Source organism: Pseudorasbora parva, chromosome 9 (assembly GCF_024679245.1).
Source record: "Pseudorasbora parva isolate DD20220531a chromosome 9, ASM2467924v1, whole genome shotgun sequence".
Lineage (NCBI taxonomy): Eukaryota > Metazoa > Chordata > Actinopteri > Cypriniformes > Gobionidae > Pseudorasbora > Pseudorasbora parva.
Window position 1 is genome coordinate 13,681,350 of NC_090180.1, and position 23,288 is coordinate 13,704,637.

The following is a 23,288-nucleotide window of genomic DNA, read 5'->3' on the forward strand; positions in this document are numbered from 1 at the left end:
TAAAGTGCCAACTAGGAGCGACCCTAGAACAGAACAAGACCTTCAAGTGCAAAAATAGCAGTAACTAATAGATTTTTCTCATAAATTATGTAAGGGACTTTTAATATATTTACAAAACAATGCAGAATCACTCTGAAATCTACCTTTGCTAACTTACGGTATACGTCAACTAAACTAGAATATTACTCAAATATACCAGTTCAAATCTAAGGGATTGTCAGCAAAGTGCTAAAAAAAACACTTGTTTAAAAGAGTAGTTCACTTTAAAATGAAAATTATTTCCTAACCCTCAAGACATCCTAGGTGTATATGACTTTCTGATATATTAATACATATCCTGACGCTTTCCACGCTTTATAATGGCGGTGATCAGGGTCCATTGAGTTTGAAGCTCAAAAAAGTGCATCTATCCATCCTAAACATACTCCACACGGCTCTGGATGGTTAATAAAGGCCTTCTGAAGCGAATCGATGCTGTTTTGTAAGAAATAATATCCATATTTAAAACTTTATAAAGTAAAATATCTAGAGTAGCTACCACCAGACCAGTCCGTATTCAACTTACGAAGAAAGTGTAACGCTTCTCGCAGTTCAAAATGCTTGCACTACGTCTGACTTCATACGACGCGTCAGTTACGTTTTTTCCTTAAGTTGAATAAGGAAGGTGATCTGGTGAGAGCTAGATATTTTAAATATGGATATTTTTTCTTACAAAACCCCATTGATTCGCTTCAGAAGGCCTTTATTAACCCCCGGGGCCGTGTGGAGTATGTTTATGATGGATGGATGCGCTTTTTTGAGCTTCAAACTCAATGGACCCTGATCACCGCCATTATAAAGCCTGGAAAGTGTCAGGATATTTAACAATATAACTCTAACTGTGTTCATCAGAAAGAATAAAAACGTATGCTACTAGGATGGCTTGAGGGTGAGCAAATCATGGGGTCATTTTCATTTTTACGTGAACTAATCCTTTAAGCTTAAATTTACTGAAACCATTTCCAAACATGGTACCACTCGATCATTTATCTATTGAAGCAGACATTAAAAAATAGACTATTCAGAGCAGTTGATGAATAATTCACATCTGGTTCAACTAGTAAAAGCTGGTTTATGGCTTTAATGGTATTTATAAGGAATATAATATTTAACAGCCGTTCTTTAGTCTATCTGTATAAACAATGGCGTGTATTCACATAGGATGTAAACAAGTTTTGAAATGTTTGGGGTTCCAACGCAAACCTTTTTGCATAGCTGATCGCGTATAACTCATTTGCATAGCAGTCATACATTAGTACTGGAGATATGACAGGAATAGGTTCTAGTTTAAGGGAGAACAGATGAAGTCATTCATCTTTACTGCACCAGCAGTGATTACTTTGGCATTAGTGCATAAGTGCATCCCAGAGCAGTGAGGAAAAAAAATAAAATAAGAAAAGGTTCATTTGGCTTTAGCTCCAATGGATTAATGTAACAGTTGGGGTGAGCGTTATAAAATTAGGAGGCAATCTATCTCAAAAGGCATATCAATCTCATGCAAGTCTGTGCACATTTTCCTGCTCTTTTTATAAATACCTACTGTATTTTTAATAACCACCCCAACTGTTACATCCTGGTCTAACCTTTTACCCTGATAAAAACAAAGCTTACGGCCTCTGTTAGTGACCATGCCCGTCTGTGAACGGAGCACAAAAGAGCGAGTCCTCCGCCATCTCCGCCACTTGGTTTGTACCCAAGGCTAGCAGCACCGTTGAGCTTTCTGCGTCCATACCTTCACCCGCTCTGATAAAACCGCTCAGGACCTGAAAGACAAATCCACTGTGAGGTGAAGTCAAGAATGCGATAATGTATCTGTCATTAGAAATAGGGCAAATTTTCTTACTTTGTGAAGATGAAATCACAGTCAGTTACAGCAGTACCTAACACAGAACACAGACGACAGTCACAACCAAATAACTCGGGAATAGGACTGTCAGAATCATGAAGTATTTACCGTAGCTATGTTTCCATCAAAAGCTGTAAATATAACATGCTCAAAATTGCAATAACGCATGATAAAACATTTGCAAATAGCACCGTTTCCATCCCATGTGCTCAAGAAAACAAAACAGAAATGTGAAATTGTGGTAATTAGGAAAGCCACAGTGGCTGTTTTTCAGAACATCATGACTTGAGCCTTAAAGCGTGCAGACGAAACGCAATAAAACCTGGCATGTTACCTTGCGTTCGGAGGCGGATTCCTGGTGTTCGGGAATGTAATCGTGTGAGACACATCTGTGAGCTATTTATGCCTAACCGTTCTGATGGCATTTCAGAATGACTACACCAACATTTGACATGCTGTTCAATGAAACTAGTCCACTAGTCCAGCTATCCAATCGCATCCTCTGTTCAGCGCAGGCACGTAAGTTTTTGTTGTGTGTCAAGGATTTTATTTGTAGCTTATGCTCATGTCTTCTTATCAGCTAACAAAATAATTATCCGCCTCAATAGAGCGCATATTTTTAGAATTTATGTATACTAGTTTTTTATACAATATCCCACAATTTGCATAAAAATAGAAGGATGGCGACAACGTGTTTACACTGAACCTGGAATAATACAAAAGTAAAATACAATAAAGTATTATTGTAAAATGACAATAATAAAACTTGATTTAAAGCATAAACATAATTATTTTTATATTATTTTATATATTTATATTACCATATAAATAAATTAAGCCGGTCATGTCTTCTTCTGTCATTAACTGTGTATGATGCACCTAGAATGACCTCAAATATATCTTAATGTAAAAAAAAAAAAAAAAAAAAAAGCCAAGTGTGACACTACTCACTGAACTCGTTCTCATTTTTAATCTTTAACTCTTTAACTCGTTTTTAAACATAAGTTGCCTGGCAGCGGCTGCATTTTTGATCATTTTCACACAAGTTTAATGGCCCTCACAATATTTTATTGTATAAACATCAGAATATGCAACCTATCAAAAGAAAGAACAGACCCTTTACTTTAAAAAAAACTAAAAGTATGATAGCTTTATGCATATATATTTTTTTTAAACATCACTTGAATATGGGCAAGTTTAATACAAATAAAAATAAAAGTTGAGCAAAAAGCTGAGCAAATCATGTTTTTGTCAAATTCTCTGTCTGGATCACATTCAAAATGATCATCAAAACATAGATGAAATAAATCACGTCCATCAACACCCCTAATGCTTGCATAGGTTGACATTTCCATTTAGTAACATTTGGCAGTTTTGATTTATACGCTGTTTAATGTTGGTCATTGCAGTATCCATCTGCTTACATATGATGTCAAATGTTTCTGCATCCTCTTGGCTTTTCTTTTGAACAGGAGATTCATTACTTTTTCAGAAGATGCGTAATAGCGCTCCCTACTGTATACAAGTGAAAACAAGAAAGCCGGAAATTTCCGTCAATGGCTTGCAAATGACAGAAATTTCCATCAATGGCAGAGAAAGAGTTAATAGCAAAACAACCTGAAGAAATGAGTCTGAGCGGATTGGACTAACCTGTGGCTCCTCTAACACCACCCATCGTTCTGTGACAGTCTGGAGGTCCTGCCCACCCAGTGGCTCTCTGAGACGCACTTTCACCTCCAGACGACCGCCTGTGGCCTTTCGCCCATCCATAAGCTGCATACAGAAATGAGGCCAATGCCATCATCATACATTTCCTTCACAAATGTAAACATGGTGATGTTAGGTTCATGGGTGTGAATGCACCATTTTAGCTCAAGTTCATCTGTTAAACACACACATATGTTTGCTTTCACAGCTGATGTTTGCACTCTCGTCTCCAGCTCCCACGCACATACTATTCAAAAACAGCCCCACTCACCTCCACTATCTCTCTCACTTCACTTTCAGCTTCCAGTTTCTCTAATTTGAGGTGGGCTGTTCCTACTGGCTTGTCGCTCCTCAGGAAGCCACTGTCACAAGACAAAGGAGTCAGTGTGAAGCTCAGATCCACCTACTCACACTGACCCAGCATGCACCACAGCAGTCACAGAGTTCAATCAGGGCAGCACTGGTCAGATGTTTATCTTGACCTTTGGGTCTCTCTAATAATAACAAAACTTTAACAAACCAAGTACTATAATTCTAGTACATATTCTAAAATTAGGAATATATGGAGATGATGAAAAACACTCACCCTTTGTGCAGCACTTCCAGCTTCAGGCCTTTAGACTGTACAACTCTCCTGAATCCACGGTGGTTACGGTTGATGTTAAGTTTAAAGCTCTGGTTATACTCTGCCATAATTCAACATAAAATATTAATTACATGGCTTTCTATAATTCTTCATTTTGGTGTCCTGCAGTCAAATATTTTTGTATAATAATCACTAAACTGTATATTTTTCCCAACCAACCGATTTCCATCACACTTGTGTTAGTTCCATGTGTCTCCTACCACTTATAAAATATTTTTTTATATATATATTTATTTATTAGTCTGTTAAGTATCTATGTATAAAGCAGCATAACAGTCAGATTGTCATTGCTCCTTAATAATCACAAATGAATAGCCAAACATTTTTACCTGGGTTGTTGGTATTTTTGATGACTGATGTTTTATGTTTCTGAGGCTGATCCTAACGTTAACAGAGACAGTCATAGTTAGAATCAAATGGATAACTGGGTAAAATGAAGCCTATACAACTCAAGAGCTAGTACTCACTGTACTGGGGTATGGGAAATCAAACTTAACATAGGCATCCAGGTAATTTGTTGCAACACCTTTCAAAAGAAGCACAGAGGGGAAGACGTGAGTATGAGGTTATTATACGAGGCATTATTTTGTATACATTTTATTGAAGTTCTCATACAAAAAAAAGTTTGGATAAAAGTGACTGCAAAGCGCATACATATAAATTAGTGTTTTTTTTGGTTTAAAATTACATTTGTTTAAAGGGATACTTCACCGCCTTTTCGTATTAAACTACCGGTATGTTATTCCCTAAATTAAGACGAGTTGATACATACCTCTCTCGTCTCAGTGCGTGCACTTAAGCGCTCTGACGCACGGTGACATTCTGATAGCATTTAGCTTAGCCCACTAAGATCCCCCCCTCACATCTCCTCCTCCCTCGCTCATTTCTGTCAATATAGGGGAGGGGGAGATGTGAGGGAGGATGTTTCAGGTGGGACTTTTTACTGCGCCGAGTCGAAGTACTCTCAGAAATGCTATTCCACCTTACATTTTAGTTCTCCTTTTTAATCCCCTTAGAAAAGCGACGTATTTTATTTCATGTCACCATACTTGATTGTTCAACTATTCGTGTAACTGTATTTAAATAGGGAAAACGTGGATCTCTGTTTGGTACCATAGTGAATGAATGAATGAATGAATGAGGCATTTATATAGCGCTTTCAAATGTACTACTGTACACCCAAAGCGCTTCACACTCATGTCAGGGGTCTCTCCTAAACCACCACCAGTGGATGAACTGGGCTTAGTGGGCTAAGCTAAATGCTATCAGATCGTCACCACACGTCAGAGAGATTAAGAGCACGCACTGAGACGAGAGAGGTATGTATCAACTCGTTTTAGTTAAGAGAATAACATAGTTTAATATGAAAAAGCAGTGAAGTATCCCATTAATCCAAGACCAGATGTTAGAAGCTTACCAGAGGGAGCAGGAAGGTTCATCCCTCTAACAATGACCACAACCATATCTGTGCTACTGAGGTCTGGAAAGATCCTAGAAGAAAAGAAGTCAAGTCAAGAAAAAAAAAAATTCATACATTTCCCCTGATGGTGGCGTTGAACAGTAGTGAGGATGGTGCTTCCTGTAGAAGATCCACAGATCAGGAAACAGTATTGGTGTTCTTTTTTTATTAAAGTGAGATCTGCAAAAAGAGTGTCAGACCTGACAGTGCGATATGTTCTCTCCTCAAAGTGATGTTTAGGAGGCTGAAGCCCCCTGTTTTGTGCCAGTTTAAGAATCTCCAGGCTCTTTTTACATTGGTCAGCCATCTTCTCAAATCTAAAAGACGGAAAAAGGGAATAAATGAAGTGCCTATTGAAATCGAAATTTGATTCACTAAAATGGGGCATTGATGCGATACATACTTGGTTGTTTCTGCAACATTCCCCATGTGTGTGAACTGCTTGGAGTACGTCACGCATTTCTAAAGAAGAAAGGAAACATGTCCTACTCATATTTTCTACATCCTCTTAAGTTTCTGTCCCAAAACCTAGTGATCTACTCAGAAAGCATTTTAAGGGAATCACAGTTGTGCTCCCAATTGAAACGCTATCCCAGAAAGCAGTAACAAGCTACGGTCAAGCTAAATGAGCTGTTACAAGCTAAGCTAAATTAAAAGATGACAGACAAAGCAAGACATTGATTATAAACATACTTATTTATACTGAATAAAAATTATTAAAAAAAACATTTCACCCAATATATATTTTTATGCTGATTTGAGTATCATGGTTAGCTTAGAACATGCTAACATCAAACTCTACTAAAACAGAGTACCATGTGCTTCTTGTGAGCTTCTTGTGATCATAATTTGTGCAAAATTGACTATAAATATACTAAAAAGTGAACATATATTGACTAATTTTAGCTGCCTATTTAGGCAGTAAAAGATAGAATATATCAAGACAGCTCAGTAGGCTTTGGCACAGATCCATTCTCTCTGTTACTTCACCACTTTCCTGTTACCTCGTGTTGATCTTTAAGCAGTTTGGTGAGTTGAGTGTAGACCTCCTCAGCCTTCTCGGAGATCTGAACATCACTGTGATGGACTAGAATAAAGTCCTCGTCCTCATCTCCAGGCGGTGAAGGCACCTGAAGCATAGACTGAGTTATAACTCATTACTGTATTATGGATCTGTTAGTGCCCCATTATGCTTTTTCCTTTTCATTTGGTGTGTAATATAGCTGTTTGTGAATGTAAAAGGTCTGCAGTGGTTACGGTCTCCCAAAAGACACAGCTGATTCTCAACAAATTGTTAGTAAATCCAGTCTCAATTCCTGCACAATTGGTTATGTAACACATTAGCACAATGGTTTTCATTGGCTTCCTGCAACGTCTACTTTCTGTAGTTGTAGCTTGAGGCCTGGAAGAGTTTGAATGTGTTGTTGACATGTCGAAAAGACACAAAAGCAAATACACTTCCAAAGGATGAGGACACAGTAAAACTGAAGCCATTGTTACTGTTCACTGTGTGCTGAGGAAGATCCGGAGCTGAAATTAAGATATGGTAATAGCTGTTTGGTGTCTGACAAGCGCTGTAAGCAGTAAACCAATCACAACTGACTTGGTCATCGGACTAGAGTAGACTCTCGGAAAGAAGGGATTTAGGAAAACTCTTGATTCTTTATCAAACCGTTTCAGACACTGTGAGAAAAGAGATGATGCTGCAATATATATTATGAGAAAAAAAAGTGTTGTTTTGGCCCTGGATGCATGTAAACATATTGTAGGAGTACTTTAAAACTGCATGCTAAGGGCACTTTAAAGAATTTGTTAAAAAAAACAGGGACACTGTGTGTTTACCTTGCTTCCGTCCACAGTCTTGCCGCTGCGGGCAGCTTCTATCATGGGGTCCAAACTTTTTGCTGTGCGCAAGAGGGTCTTGGCCTGGTCTAGGTCCTTTTTCTGCTTTGCCTGCAGTGCTGCTTTCATGTACTGCTTTCTGAGGCCCTCCAGAAACTCCAGCTGTTGCTGAGCTGGGGAGACAACAACCAGATTTAAACCCATTTGTAGTGCATATTATATATATTATATTATATTACACATATACATATATTATATTATATTACACACATACAGGTCTAAAATTGTCATCGTAGGTGCATGTCCACTATAAGAGACATAATCTAAAAAACAATTATCCCGAAATCACAATGTATGATTTTTTTTAACCATTTATTTGTATGATACAGTAATTTATACAAGTCATAGTTTTTTCGATGCTTCAAAAGAGTAACTAACCAACTGATGTGACATATGGACAACTTTGATCATGTTTTCATTAACTTTCTGGACGTGGACAGCAAAGTGTGCATACACTTACATTCAAAGGACAGAAAACCCTCGGACTAAATCTAAAATATCTTAAACTGTGTTCCGAGGATGCACAGAGGTCTTACGGGTGTGGAACAACATTGGGGTGAATCATTAATGAAAGTAATTTCATTTTTGGGTGAACTAACCCCTTCAAAATGTTATGAGAAAACGTTTTATGAATGTTTATCCACCACATTACCTTTTATTTAAACCTAAATAAGAAAGCCATTGTCAATTCGTCTGTAAGTTGGCAGGAAGTTTTGATCGCTTTAATAATAGTTGGTTCTGTGTGCAGTGTGTAAAGGTAAATAAAAATAGTTTTACCCTCCTGCTGACTAGTGTCGTGGCCCTCCCAACCCATTCACACATCAAATCAGTTGACCATAGAAAGATTCGACAATTCTAATTCGAATGTGTTAATAATAATTAATAACATTTATATAGCGTTTTTTCTAGGCACTCAAAACGCTTTACATATATAGAAGGGGGAATCTCCTCAACCACCACCAGTGTGCAGCATCCACCTGGATGATGCAACGGCAGCCATATTGCGCCAGAATGCCCACCACACGCCAGCTGATTGGTGGAGAGGAGTGATTAAGCCAATCATTATATCATTATAATCATTAATCCTTAGTCAGGGACATCCCTACTCTGAATCGAAATAGAATCAAATTGTGAGGCAAGTGAAGATAAACACCTCTACCTGTTTGACCGATTTATGTGAGAAGTGCACACAAATCCCTATTACGAACACAATAACATTGCAATTAACAGACCATCTTAAATCACAACTCTACCAGTGTCAGGCAGACTTCCTCTTTTGGATGTTCTTTCTGGGGAAGGTGAAGGAGTCTTCTTGGGCTCCTGCACTGTGGGCTGTACTGCAAGAGTGGGCTTCTTTTGGTCTACTACTTTTGGAGCCTAGAAATCAAATAACAATAGACTTCTTTAATGAAAGGAACTTATAAAAATGTAAGAAATGCTACAGAATTTAAGAAATACCTTCTCCTCGTCATCTTCCTCTTCACTATTATCAGCTTCAGCTTCATTAGACGTCAGCTTATTGGCAGTTTCCAGGACAGCAGCCAATCCCTGGTCTGGAGAAGCGGCCTTCTGGCCTGGGATTGGAGGAAAGCCTGTAGGGAACAGTTTAATTTAATATATTTCCTTGTTTTCTCAAAGCATGCATATCGTTTAAGAAAAAATTAATTGGGGGAAATTTGAAGTCGGTAAAACAAATTCTTTTATTTTGCAAGGATACATTAAATTGATCAAAAGTGACAGTAAAGACATTTATAATGCTACAAATAATTTTCACTTCAATTAAATGCTTCATATTCTCCCAAAATTCCTGAATTAGTTTTTTTTTTAAATCCTGGTTTCTACAAAAATATTAAGCAACAATGTTTTATACATTAATAATAATAAATGTTTCTTGACGAGCAAATCATCATATTAGAATGATTTCTCAAGAATCACGTGACAAGAATGAATGGAGTAAATCACATTTTATAATGTATTCAAATAGAAAAAAAAAAAAAAGAGTTATTTTAAAATGAAAAACATTGAACATTACTTCTGACCTTAATCTTTTGAACGGTAGTGTGTATATACAGAAGAAAATGATCAAAAATGTCTAAGATATCTATTTCTCTACAAAAGAACTGACCTGGAGGGGCGGGAAGTTCGTCATAATTGACAGGTCGACCTGCTTTATGGGCACGTATGGCAGCCTGGTATTGCTGTGGGCCACAGAAACAAGACCATAATCTGAAATCAACAAGTCTGCGCAAACAGTACAATGTGGTGTGGTATGTTAACATAAACTTGAATGGATTTCCAAAATCAGGTTAAAGTCAAGGAAACAATGCAAGAGAAACTGAAAGTTTGAGGACATTCAGTGGTGACTATGTGCCATTATTTGAGGTTTAGGTGACATTTTGACAGATTTACTAACTTTAGCAATGCGGTCATGCATGCGGGCTTTGCGCTCGTCCCCGCTGGCCTTAGCTTGTGTGAAGGCCTCTTTGTATTTGGCCATCCTCTGTTCCAGAGCTTCAAGAACAGTCTTGGGCTGAGCCGGGCCAGGAACGCTGTCTGCTGGTATTACAAAAACTCAAAATGAAGGAGAGGAGAGAGCAAATACAGTAATTGAGGTTTGACCATAAAAAGAATACAGACAGTCCTGCATTTCAGTTCTTAATACGGTTAAGGTCACACACATTTCAGTTATTTATTAAATGCATTCTATAACAGAACTCGCACCTGTAAATTCACAATCACAGAACCAGACTAGTTGTCCGTTACATCATGCAGTATGAGAGAGCCGCTGCACAAACATGTGTCTACCATGTGTTATGAGTTTTCATGTGGGGTTTTGGTTACTAACAGCAACAGCGATATGAGGGTTTTATATCCAGTCATAGAAGCTTTTGTCAGTGTTGTGTTTTATGTGTTACTCAAATGCTCTGCTCTCCACCCAGATAGAAATGCTGATGTCGGTTAATAAAGACTTTACGAATGAACTCGCAGCTCGAATGGACATTTGACAAGTGACAAGACTTTTCAGTTTTACATCGCCATCTTTGATATTACTTTGGTCACTGATGTCATGGTTGCCGGTAAGAGAATTCCGGCTTGACTCCTTTTGCACGATCATACAAACAGTATTCAGGATTCTACTGTAAAGCCCAGGGCTCACCCAGCCAACATCAAAGAACTAGCGGCGACGAAAGCTGACTGAACCTCTCGTCGACTGTGTCTCGGCCAAAAAGCAGCGCTTGCCTTAAACACACCAAAAGGACTAAAGACGACTGTCAATTTTGCATTCTGCACCTGCATCTACGTAAATATTTGTTTATATTAAGTGTCAAAATCAAATGTTTTCATTCAAAAAGGGAAACTGAATCTAGGGGTGCAGATATACAAACCATACACAAAGCAACGCTTGCTTACATTTTGAATATCAATCACACTGATCCCTTTCTTCATTCCAGTTAGTTCATGTTGTTTTGAAAAGATTTGTGCATTCAAATGCTCAGGTAAGATGTAAAATTATGACACCATTCTGTCTGTACTATCGTGACTTTCATCACTTTTGCTTTTATTCTCGTGCAGACTCATTTGCTAAGCTGAAAAGCCAGAGCTCAGAGAATCAGAGTTCTCTCTCACCGACGCCCCCACACTGAATCACCCCCAAAAAACCTGACGGCATCTGACTAGAGACAACAGTGTGGAACACACCAAAAAAACTAAGACGACCAACTCTCAAAAACATCCCGACATTAAGTTAGTGTGAACGGGACATTACCAGACTCACACCTGTAAGTAAATGCGGTTGTCATTCCGAAATAATGACAGTGTGACCTTGACATGAGAGGTGGTGTACTAACCAGAAGCTGAAGGTGAGACTTTAGAAGATGTCTGGGGTGTGGCTTGATTGGATGCTGTGGAAAAGAATGAAGCCTTTAATGCTACAAGCCTTGGAAATGTAACAAATATGTAACACATCGTGGCTCATATAGTATCTATCACTTAATTGATAAAAATTCAGCCCTAACCTTGAGACAAAGGGGGCGGAAGGGAACTCACATCCACCGGCTGGCCTTTCTCCAAAGCCTCAATTGCTGCATCGAATCCCTGAGCCAAACAAGAAAACAGCATAGTGCTTGTCTTTGTCTACTTCCTACAAGTCTTGAATACCCCAAATAACTAAGCACATTTTTGTTACAAGTGAGTTATTAGAAATCATGGTTTACGTGACCAAGATGCTTGTTTAAGAGGAATATCCAAACTTGCATGATAACATAGCTGAAAAATGCAAAACTAACTGAAACGGTGCTTGACAACAGTAATGTCTTTGAGATGCAGTCTTTGGAAAGTTCTGTCAAAATTTCCATGTTAGAGCAGAAGGCAAAAAATATATATATATATACAGGGTGTGAAATAAAGAACATCACCTCATTTGTTACAGGTGATGGGAAAACATGAAACCAAAATAATTTACATGACAAAGAAAAACAACTACATAAATAAAACTAAATAAGTAATTCCAACACTGTACAATTAACAAAAATACAAGAACACACCAAGAACAATTCCTGAGAGGGGAGACTGACTTTTGACATGAATGCCATTCATTGAAATGAACAGAACAGAGCTAGCAAAACATAGCTATATATATGATTAGAAACCACATCTTACCTTACTGGCCTTTATGTGCATTTTGGCTTGGTCAATCTCTCCTGCTTGTTTGGCCTTGAGAGCTGCCATCCTGTACTCCTTCTGTCGCTCCAGCAGAACGTCTTTAGCGGGCTGTCCGACTGTAGAGGCTGCTTTAGGAGCAGAGGAAACCACAATGCACCCTTTACAAGAACAGCTATGCAGAATGTCAAAATTTAATTTAAAATAGTAGCAAATCAGGAACAACTTAAAGGGGAAGGCCTGTATTTTCATAGTTTGCTTTCCACATCCAGCCTTGACGACCCAATGAACAAAAAGAATGGCCCTTTTTCAGTTTTTTTCTCTTCATTTTGCATTTGTACATATTGAACTATGACTACTACCATTAATGAAAAGGAGAAAAGGACAAATGATTCAAATCAAATGATATGATCAATATAAACATTTTTTTAGGGATGTTGGACAACAAGGAATAATTTATTAACCAGAAGAGCCAAATATAAGCTCCACTAATAAATCCACATATGCTGCCAAATATCAAACAAACACAATGATTTATTTCTCATCGACCCGCGATTGATTGGACTATTATTGTTATATTACACATTGCCCGCAAAATCGGACAATCGGGCGTTCGGCGTGTGCGAGAGAGAGAATAGCAGAACTGTTCTATAAGTCTTATATAGTGTCAATGCTATCCTTTTCCATAAGTTGATGGTTTGATAATGTTAAATTAAAATATAAAAATGCATTAAACAGAATAGTCTTTACCCTGGTCTTCAGTGTCACATGATCATTCTAATTATGCGGATTTTGTGCTCAAGAGACCTTTTTTTTTCAGGAGAAAAACAGCATTTATTTAAAATGGAAATCTTTTGTGACATTATAATTGTATTTACTGTTGCTTTTGATAAATTTAATGTGTCCTTTCTTAAGTATTAATTCTTAATCACCCCGAACATCTTAATGATCCCAAACTTTTGAACGGTTATGTACGTTCTTCTTTTGCATCAAGACAAAAGCACTTGACTGACCTAAGTGCAATTCAGTGTCATGTCCTGCGTGTTCCCCTTCTGGAGACGACAGGGAAGCGGGAGACGTTACACCGGATGACTCGTCTCTAGTGTTTAATGCCGAATCCATGACAATAGGGGCGGCTTCCATGGAGACGGGAGAAATCTCGACAGCACTGTCACTCTCCCCTTGCTGATCAGGGGACACTGCAAGGACAGGGGGATGGCTAGGACCACCAGATGCTCCACATGCAACTGGAGGGGGAATCTCAGTTTCGTCTATCTTCCCCCCTTTTCGCACTGATGACAGCATAGTCTGTAGTGTCTAAATAAGAATATCAATTGTCATAACATCATTAAAAAGAATTGAATTAAAAAATAATAATAATACATGTTTTGTTTTTTTAACAGCGACACTATATCTGCTCACCTTGAGGGCTCTCTCATATCTCCGTGCTTTAGAAGTTTCCCCTGCAGATTTGGCATTGGTAACAGCCAACCTATACATGTTTATTCTCTCCTCTAATGTGTACTCAATGCTCCCAGGCACTGAAGAAACCCTAGTATCCTGTGAAAAAAAAATATATATATGAAGTGGCATATTACTTCTTACACAAAAACCTTGTACCATTAAAACACAGATTATATTGATTGAGATGTTTAGATGAAAACTGGAGGGATAAAAACTCAATTAGGATATAATTAAAAAATGAAGCAGGATGTTAAAAACAGTAGATTCCTAATAGCTTCCACATAGCTGTTTTGTTTGCTGTAGTGTTACCATACCAAAATTATGACTTCGATACGATACCAGAATAAAATACCTCGATACCGATACCATGGTGGTAAAAAAAACAAAAAACAAAAACAAAACAAAAAACAGTAAAAGTAATTGAATAATATGACAAATTATTCATTGTTTTATTTTTTTTTAAACTAAAAATTCACTTGGCCAGCATTTTCCTGCACTGGGTTTTGACCATTCCCTCCTCTTATTGATATAATAACTGCCAGTGTGAACATCCAGAGACCACAATCATGTTATCATTCACTAACCTTTCACTTTTAAACAGGTTGGGATGAGCAAATTCTTAATAAATGATACGAGTAATTTAATATTTTTAAATGTAATTTTATAATAATAAATACAGATTGTTAGTTGTATCTTTGTTTTTAAAAATAAGCAAAAAATGCAAATTACAAAAAATATGGCAAAAACAGTTTTTTTTTAGCTACATTAGGTCTATTTAACAGTAGCAAATCAAGAAAGAAATTAAATAATCAAATATAAAACTGCTTAGTCTTCACTATATAATTTAACTATACACTGATTTTTAATAAATTTATTTTAGTTATTTAGCCAAGCATGTGGTGGTGTTCTATATTTCACTGTTGTTTGATGAACATTAATCACACAGAATATTATGTCCGGCTTAAGACCTGCTCGGATCTAATTACCTCAACTCTCCAGACCGTGCATTTTTGCCTATTTTTGACCATTCAAAGCCAAATAATAATCTGCGAAAGAACTGAATCGCATGTTTTAAAAAAGGCGTGCGCGCGCTCTTCAGGTCAGAGTCCGGCAGCGCGAGCACGTCCCGTGCCACGCCTTTTCTCGGTTGCTTTCTTTGTCATGCGCTGCGCGTATATTTAAGTCTTGTACTTCCAATGTTTAGTGAACGGAGGAAGCAGAGCTCTGCACACACGTCCTGACACCTGCTGTCACACATCCATGCAAATTAAGAAATACAGCTCATATTAGCGCTGTCCTCCTTAAAGTACCGGTATAATAAAACTCCATATTGTACCGTTCGCAATAGCAGGGTATCGCAATACTTTTCTAGTACAGGTATATCGTTTAACACTAGTTTGCTGTAAATTTATATCAACTAGAATTCACTTAAACTGCAAAAAAACTTTGTGTCTTATATCCAGTCAAATATCAAAAATCTTAAACCAATATGCTTTTACTAGATAAGTAAGATTACATTTTTTTTTTGTTTTCTGGGGAAGAAACCTTTTTTGAAGTTCAGTTTTTTTAGCTTAAAACAATGGGGTAAGAAAAATATATTGTTTCTGTTTCTGAACTAGAACTAGGGGGGGAGCCAATCATTTGAATATACTCCAGGGTTTCTACTGATACAAAGCCATATGCTAATCGCTGAAGTAACCCTTTAATGAGAAAAATAACTATATGATGAACCACTAGACTGCGAATCTATAGCTGCGTTTCCACTGCAGGAACTTTGGGGTGGTACTCGGTGTGTTTCGACCGCAGGAACCAGGGTCTAAATGAAGTTCCGGGTAAATATTTCATCCTCCAAATGGCCCTGCTCACGAGTTAGTACTTTTTCAAAGTTCAGGAACTTTTGAGGGCGGGACTTGGGCGCAGCATTTTATTTCAACCGGCATTTTAAAAAGTCTTTTGCGAGGTTCTTTCTGCGTTCAGTAAATATCAGTCTTGCTCTCTGTCTGATGGTGCGCGTTCGTCTCAGCCATCTCATGTTCAATGTCCGTAATAGCTGATAATAATATACATTGTCATTTTAAACCTAGCTTTACTTGTAAGCTTTCTAAATATGCTAGTGCTCTTTTCTGTCGTTGTTAATTACCTCGCTCATGTTGACAAGAGAGGAAAGTTCATTTTTCTGAGGGTAAACTTTTTATTTTGTGAGTTATGAAGATAATTTTGGAATAATGACACAGCATATATTGCCCCAGGCAGTTTTTACTTTAACTGCGCCTGACAGAAGAATTATTTTTTTTCTGAGATGATTATTACACTTTAAAACAAATAAATAGCTTATATAATACTGTATTAGTCCTGGTGGCCGTTAAGAGTTGCTATGGCTACAGTTAACACATTCCAGCTGGTGGAGAAAACAGCGTTGACATTTTTGATGCGGCAGACAAACTGCATGTCACAAAATGATTGCGATTGAAAGTCAGCACACGTAAACACCAGATCGGTTTAGATAACGTCTCATGTAAACAGTCCACTAAATCGTTCAATCGGAAAGACAAAAAAAAGTGTATGTTGTAAACATGGATAGTATCGCGCAAAAATTATTTCTGTCCGTCACTGACTTGGAGGAGCAGTCGCGTGCAGTCCTACATCACTGGACTAATTTGCCTAATCTAAACGTAACTTTAGATCGCGGTGGAAACGCAGACAGTTGCAGGTCTGGGGGGAGAAAAGTTCCTGTAAAAAAGGTTCCTGGTATAAATTCTTCCGGGTAATTTTGGTGGAAACGGGGCATATGTGAAGAAATTTAGGACTGACAATATTGTATTATGCTTTAAGTTAGGAGATGTAACGTCAAGGATGAAAACTGCATGCTGGGTTCTTTGGGAAGTTGAACAAGGTTATCTTTTCCTCGCAACCAAAAACACACTACTTTGGTGATATTTAAAAAAAAAAATCATTTTCGGCTTGTGTGACCCAAATAATTGTCGTGCTCTCTCCTGCTACGTTTTGTGTGTGTGCGCACTTTTCTGGGAGAAGTGTACATACAAGGATTTTCCGCCCTTTATGACTTAACACAGGTCCGTACTCTATAAAAACTTTCCGGAGTATGTTTGGCACAGATGAATTGTATTGATGATACCTGGGCTGCTGGTGTTGTTTTTGCTGAAGGAGTTTCCGCACTAACAGGGGAGGTTGGGGTTGCAGCACCTGAGTCTTCCATTTCCTCCTCATCAACCACTTCCTGCAGCTCAGCCTAGCGAGAAACAACAAACACTTTAAACTCACCTCACACATTCAGGAGGTTCTGACAGTGATACCCGAGAAACCGCCAAAAATCACAGGATTCATTTACCAAAAGGTCTTCATCCTCCTCCAGACTGTCATCGTCATCATCATCAATGTCTTTCATGCAGGCTTCTGCCATTTTTTCAATATCCTCCATTGGTAATGGAGCTTGAACATAAAAAGTCATGTTAGATTAATTTAAACATTCACAAAACATTTCCAGGACATTCATGCTCCTAACATCCAGTCGGACAATAAAGTTACCCGGTTGGTCAAGGCTGGTTGGCATAATCCAGGTAGGCCCTGCTAGTAGATGTTGTAATTATAACATTTGGAAGCAAAAAGCATCTTTGCCAAATGGAGGGTCATTCAAAAGTTGCCATGTACAGTTCACAAATGCACAAATAATCGAGTAGATGAGGTCACCTAGCATGGAATAGCCTTCCTCAACTTGCAGGTAACTTTTTTTCTTTAGAATGTCAGTGTTTTTCCACATAATGTTAATGGCATAAGTAGTTGAATGTCTCCCAGTTTTTTTTAGTTTAATTCCAGTCAAAATATTCACTATAGGGTTTAAATCTGAACTTGAAACATGAGCCTGACGGACTTTCTCAAACCACTTCTTGGTTGTCTTTGCAATTTGGGCTGGAGCATTTTTGTTGTCGTTGTTGAAAAAATAACATCTGATCATTTCTCTTTAGATAAAACTTTTTATTTGTAGGAAGCAAGACATTCTGCAATAGTTCTGTGCTCCACAGCACTAAATGACTTTTCACAGCGAAGTAGCTCACCGACACCAGCAGCTAAAAAGGCTTCCCACATAATGACTAGGGATGGGTACCGAAAACCGGTATTAAACGGGCCCCGGGGGTGAATTTTGAAAGACCGTAGTATCGATAAGCTCGGACGTTATCGGTTCTGCTGTCGGTACTTTTGAAAATACACGTGACCAGAGAGAGAGAGAGAGAGAGAGAGAGAGAGAGAGAGAGAGAGAGAGAGAGAGAGAGAGAGAGAGAGAGAGAGAGACTAATAAATGTGCGGAGCCGCAAGAGATTTAGATTTTGTCTTCCAAAGATTATAATAATAATATTTATGTCTAGCGCAACTTAATTCCCTTTGTAGCCTACGCCGCCATTTCTCCCTAAAACTCAAACGTAAGACAGAATCAGCACGATCAGTGATTGTTGTAAAATACAGTCTAGCTACTGTTGGTAAATTGTGGGATGCGTTTAATAATAAAAAGAGCGATTAAATGCACAAAAATGTGCGCAAGAGATTGTTCCCAAGTCGGCGCGCGCTCTGAAACAGCCGCAACGAGACGAGCAAATTACACTTTCGGTTTCACACTCGCGTCTAAACGATCAAATGTACACAAACATCTATGTCAAAATGACCGGCTTGGAGAGTCTCTTAAACACAACACAGTTTGTGTCTAAAATGGACGTAGTTATTATGGATATAGTCAGGAGAAAATGTAGTGCATCTGCCTATTATCAGTCGCCTATAGATCTGCACATCTGTCTTAAAGAGGCAGCGGTGTAAATAAACATGCTGATGAATTACTGCGAATTAAAAACCAAATGCAAAGAGCAAATCACTCACAGCTCTTAAATGAATAACTTCAGCTTTAACAAGCATTATTTTGGCTATTTATGATGAACAGTGTTATTTTACATTTGATTACTAGAATTCTTCCTGAAATGAAAGCACTTCATGTGTAGGCTGTGTATTTTTGTTAATTGTTCGTGTGTGTGTATATATGTATGTATGTATGTATGTATGTATGTATGTATGTATGTATGTATGTGTATATATATATATATATATATATATATATATATATATATATAAAATCTCAAAAAGTACCGATAAGAATACCGTTAAAGTACCGGACCGATAAGCAGTATCGGTAAGAGTAGTAATACCGTTAAAACCTTAACGATACCCATCCCTAATAATGACAGTCTCCGCCTACAAGCTTCACTGTGGTGGAGTGCATTTATTATTATATTTCTCAGCAGCTTTTTGAAGAAACCACTATGGAGCATCACCATGCAGCTTGTGTTTCACTGTGATTCATCACACCCCACACAACTTCCCATATTCCGCCAAAGACTTCATTCTGTCTCTGATGTTTTTCTGAGACAGCAATGGCCTTTTAAGTAGATCAATTGCCTAACTTTTGCTAATTTCCTGACAAAAGCTTAGTGTATAGCCTAAAAAAAAAACATTTTGGGCCCTTTTTTTTTGTCTTGGTTATGTTAAATTGTTCTCCGATATCTACATAGAGGGTATGTGGCTTATTTAAGGGCAAAAATTGTCCACATACAGTTTTACAGGTCCATTTACAACCCTATAAATTGTCCCTAGGATGTAATGCTCTGTTTTTGCCTTATTTGGAAGAGTAATGAATATTAATGTTGAGCTCTGCTCTGATTGAATTATTTCAGCAGCTCAGCAAAGCGGCTCGTGAGTCCTGACCAAGCCTGCAGCACCCCTCTATGAAACTGAAGCTTTTGCGCTTCGATCGCCCCCTGGTGACCGGTCCCAGTATAACTCAACAATAAAATTACTAGGGGTGACCCCTAATAGTGGAAGATTCGATGCATCAATATGCATGACCGGATTCGACCACTGATCTCATGGTCGAATCTTCGCGGGTGTTATGAAACGAGGATCATACCATTTTGGCAATATGGGGGTGCTCAATATTAGTGTTATAGAGACGTGTCGCGGCACTGAGTGATCACCCCTTTAAGGGCACTGAGCCTCGCACTGGACGCGCCTTTAAAATTCGAACACATACACCGACGGCGGCATTCGACGCCTGTCTGCGGCGATTAAATGTATATTTCCCTCAAGTCGTGAATGTACATACTGATTTCACCCTGTGCTACAAGATACACTCATCGTTCAGCACTTCTGTCAGAAGTCGATTCAAAATTGAGCTCGTGCATATATAATGTTCACGTCTGCCTGAAGTGAGATAACGTTACCCGAGACACGGCGCTAAGCTTCAGTCCGGTGTGAGACCCCCTTCAGGCACAATCGGCTTATAACAAACATGCATATAAACGCATTCAAAGTGTTCTTTTCCTCTCTAGGCAGGTATTTTTTTAGGTTTATTTATCAAAATGTTCTTTTATATATTTGTGTGTTGTTCTGTGTTTCAATCACGGCTTTTAAATGTTATGAGAGAACGGTTCATTTACGAATGTAGTGTAGCCTAATTTTGATCACTTTATTAAAAGTGGTGGCTGTGTGCCGTGTGTAAAGTAAAATAAAAATAGTCTTAGCCACCTGCTGACTAGTGTCCTGCCTTTCCCAACCCGTCTATACCGTTTATTCATTTTTTCCAGTCTATGGTTTACACACACACACGATTCACACACTTTTGGTCGACCATAGAGAGATCCGAAAATTCTGATTCGAATGTGTAAATCCTTAGTCGGGGACACCCCTAAAAATTACACTTCAAATATTTTTCCCCAAAGTTAGTTTATGTCATTGAAGGCAGTTATCATCATGATGATTTCATTTCAAGTGTTCATTTTTAAAATAAGTTTAGTTTTAGTTAGTTATTTGATTCTATAAAAAGGGGAATGGGGGGGGGGGGGGGGGTCATGATTGACAGCTGAGATCGACGATCGCTTCAGCTTACTTGTTTATTGGTGTTTTCAGATCATCCATATGGTTGCCAGATTGCTCGTTTAGGTAAAACACCAGATAGTATGTGTTCTTTTCACAGAAAAGCTCTGATTGGGGGATTTCAATTACTGAAATCTGGCAACCGCACGCACGAACACTGGTTCTTCCCCTTTAGACTCTTTTTTTCGTCAACGATATTACATGTTTATATAATGCTAGTCACAATGTAGGCTACGCAGTGACTGTGATGTACTCTGAAATACAAGCATGGAAAACATCATACTTCAGTTCTCAAAAATATAAATATATATATTTTTTACAAAATTAATAGAAGCCTTGTCAAATGACTATCGTTTTAACTTATATAGTGGAGAATGTGACGTTAGCAACTAAACGTCAGCTAAATGACGTAGACAATCTAAAGTCTAAATTACCTCTAGACAATGCTGTCTCTAAGAAACTTTCAATTTAATCAGAAATTGTTTAAACCAGTCAATAAGTGGAATAAATCACTACTTACTGCCTGCAGTAATATAGTTGGAATTGCCCCTTTCTTCAGTTTAAGACGCTGAGCGAAGCTTGCTTGATATTGTCCCAGGTTAGAAAAACTGTCCGTGGTGAAATGGGTCGGGCAAACGAAAGATTTTGAATTAAATTGTTGCGGTATCTGATTATAATAAACATCATTTATCTGTGGGAAGGGTATGAAAAGTCCTCACGTCCCCTGCACAGCCTGGAACATGACATTTGTGTCCATGAGCTGCCGTTTTTCGTATCCTCGCATGACTCGTTTACCTGCAGTCCCGTGGCTACAGAAGCAGACGTACATATTTATCTGTTCAGGCGGCGTTTCAACATTTGATGACGTCAAGAGTTGACATATTCTAAAATTTAGTGTTTTCTGGGCCTGGTTTTAATAAAAGCTTTTCTTTGACTAACAAGAAAGTTTTCAGCTCCGAAACTTACAGGATATTCTTATATCACGAATAACTTTTATATATATTAAAGGCTGAATTAAACATTAACCCTTTAAAAGAACATTATAGAATACATTAGGTGATAATATTTCAAATTCTAACTTTTAAAGTTTGGCTGCAACAGATACAGTCTGTATCAATGTCATGATATGAATTTCAAATAAAGAAACAGGAATCATTTTGCACACCTTTGCTAGCCTTTTTGCCCCTGGCAGCCGCATTGGGTTTCTTCCCAACAATGGCAGCAAATTCAGCTTCTAAAGCTGGATCATCCAGATCTTGCTCCATGCCCATCATATCATCGGGTTTGAAATCAAGCAACAATCCCATCTACAAAGAAGCAAAAATGTGTTACATGATCCAATAGTGGCTTTGTTACTATCATCATCATCATCATCAATAGATGGACAGATCATTTGATTGTTTCTAACTCACAGACCCCATCCCATATAAACAAAAAATATGAATGATAGTTCATCCAAAAATTATACAATTACAATTTTTCATGTTTTTAAGTGAACTATCTCTTTAAGATATTTAACCTTACATCATTTACTGCTGACATTCATATGCAAAACATTTGAGCACTGACCTGTTTGGCTGCAGCTGCTCCTTGGCCTTTAGGCGCCGCCGCTCGCTTGTTTTTCCGGGCAAACATCCCGACCTGCTCCCACTACTCCACCCTTTACAGACAGAAAAACACCTGAATAAAGTACTTAAGGTCAGAATGTAATGTAAAAATAAACTAGGGTTGTAAGAAGGGAATACTAATTTAGTCTTGAACCAAGTTTTCATGTGAGCACGAAATAGCAGCGTGAAGGTTGCTTATCGTAGACTGACAGTTTAGGTTTAGAAGGAAGTTTATTAAAGCTAACGACAGTCACATGTGCTGGTAACACGTGGGCTGTGCTGACTCACCCCGCCGATTCAGAAGAGAAATGTGGAGTAGTTTACTTTCTTTTCCTTGCCAACAGCAATCCCACTCCACTTCCTCCTTCCTACCGTACGAAACGATTCACAAACCTGACAGTTTGTGTGGAAACAACAACAACAACCACAACACCCCAGCGATTAGAAACCACATCATAACAACACAAACTCACCAAAGACAGACAACTATATATAACGTTACTTCATGACATGTCAACAGAAAAACATGTAACGTTATTAGTATCCCAGTCGGTAAGTCATGATACTGGCATATAAAATTAACGTTCTATCCGCCCGACTGTTTAAAAAACGTTGGTTGATTTAACGTTACCTCAGTGAATTTCTAATGAAAACGCCGCGCGGCACATAGCAGCAACGTTACATTTAACATTGGTTTTGTTTTGCTACTGCAACCAATGCAACGAAAAAATGAAGACAGGCCACGCCCAACAGTTGCAAACCACACCGGTCTTTATCGTTTCCAAAATAAAAGTTCAAGCCTCTCAATGACCCTTTTTCAAAATAAAAGGATGTCTCGCCGATAACTAAAATGTCAGATGTTTGGCTAATGACAGCATCAGACAGACATTAACCATAACTATTAAAAGAAAAAGAAAAAAGATGGAAGGCCAGACATTGTGCATAACATAAAATCACATAATATTCAAACACGTTTCCTGTACAAATCTAGGTGTGCATTATGCCAGGGGTTTTCAAACTGGGATCCAG

The 23,288-nt window shown here is 38.1% G+C and overlaps 1 protein-coding gene across 4 annotated transcripts; it reads right to left on the reverse strand.

The window, feature by feature from the left end:
• Positions 1–821: 821 nt before the first annotated feature.
• On the reverse strand, positions 822–23,028 carry cc2d1b (coiled-coil and C2 domain containing 1B). Of its 4 annotated transcripts, none has more exons than XM_067454027.1 (27): positions 22,891–23,028; positions 22,548–22,652; positions 22,222–22,312; positions 21,818–21,959; positions 17,072–17,172; positions 16,859–16,972; positions 13,681–13,818; positions 13,272–13,575; positions 12,259–12,386; positions 11,616–11,694; positions 11,448–11,501; positions 10,013–10,170; positions 9,725–9,797; positions 9,058–9,191; positions 8,853–8,976; positions 7,540–7,712; positions 6,702–6,827; positions 6,101–6,159; positions 5,898–6,014; positions 5,656–5,729; positions 4,706–4,764; positions 4,568–4,619; positions 4,179–4,278; positions 3,864–3,954; positions 3,536–3,658; positions 1,883–1,919; positions 822–1,802 (listed from the first exon to the last, which is right to left on the reverse strand). In XM_067454027.1, exons 3-26 carry the CDS (start codon positions 22,285–22,287, stop codon positions 1,908–1,910), a joined length of 2,601 nt encoding a protein of 866 aa, XP_067310128.1. In that variant the 5' UTR covers positions 22,288–22,312; positions 22,548–22,652; positions 22,891–23,028; the 3' UTR covers positions 822–1,802; positions 1,883–1,907. The 4 variants fall into 4 exon arrangements, with proteins under 4 accessions (XP_067310128.1, XP_067310130.1, XP_067310129.1 ...); XM_067454029.1 differs by having other exon boundaries at positions 10,013–10,152; positions 12,259–12,389; XM_067454028.1 differs by having other exon boundaries at positions 10,013–10,155; positions 12,259–12,389.
• Positions 23,029–23,288: the final 260 nt, after the last annotated feature.

Coding starts and splice junctions, on each gene's coding strand:
- cc2d1b (XM_067454026.1), bottom strand. CDS start 22,287: ATGTTTGCCCGGAAAAACAAGCGAGCGGCGGCGCCTAAAGGCCAAGGA. Junction 21,960..22,221: donor GAGCAGCTGCAGCCAAACAG/GTCAGTGCTCAA, acceptor GCTTCTTTGTAG/ATGGGATTGTTGCTTGATTT. Junction 4,620..4,705: donor ATTTCCCATACCCCAGTACA/GTGAGTACTAGC, acceptor TGTTAACGTTAG/GATCAGCCTCAGAAACATAA.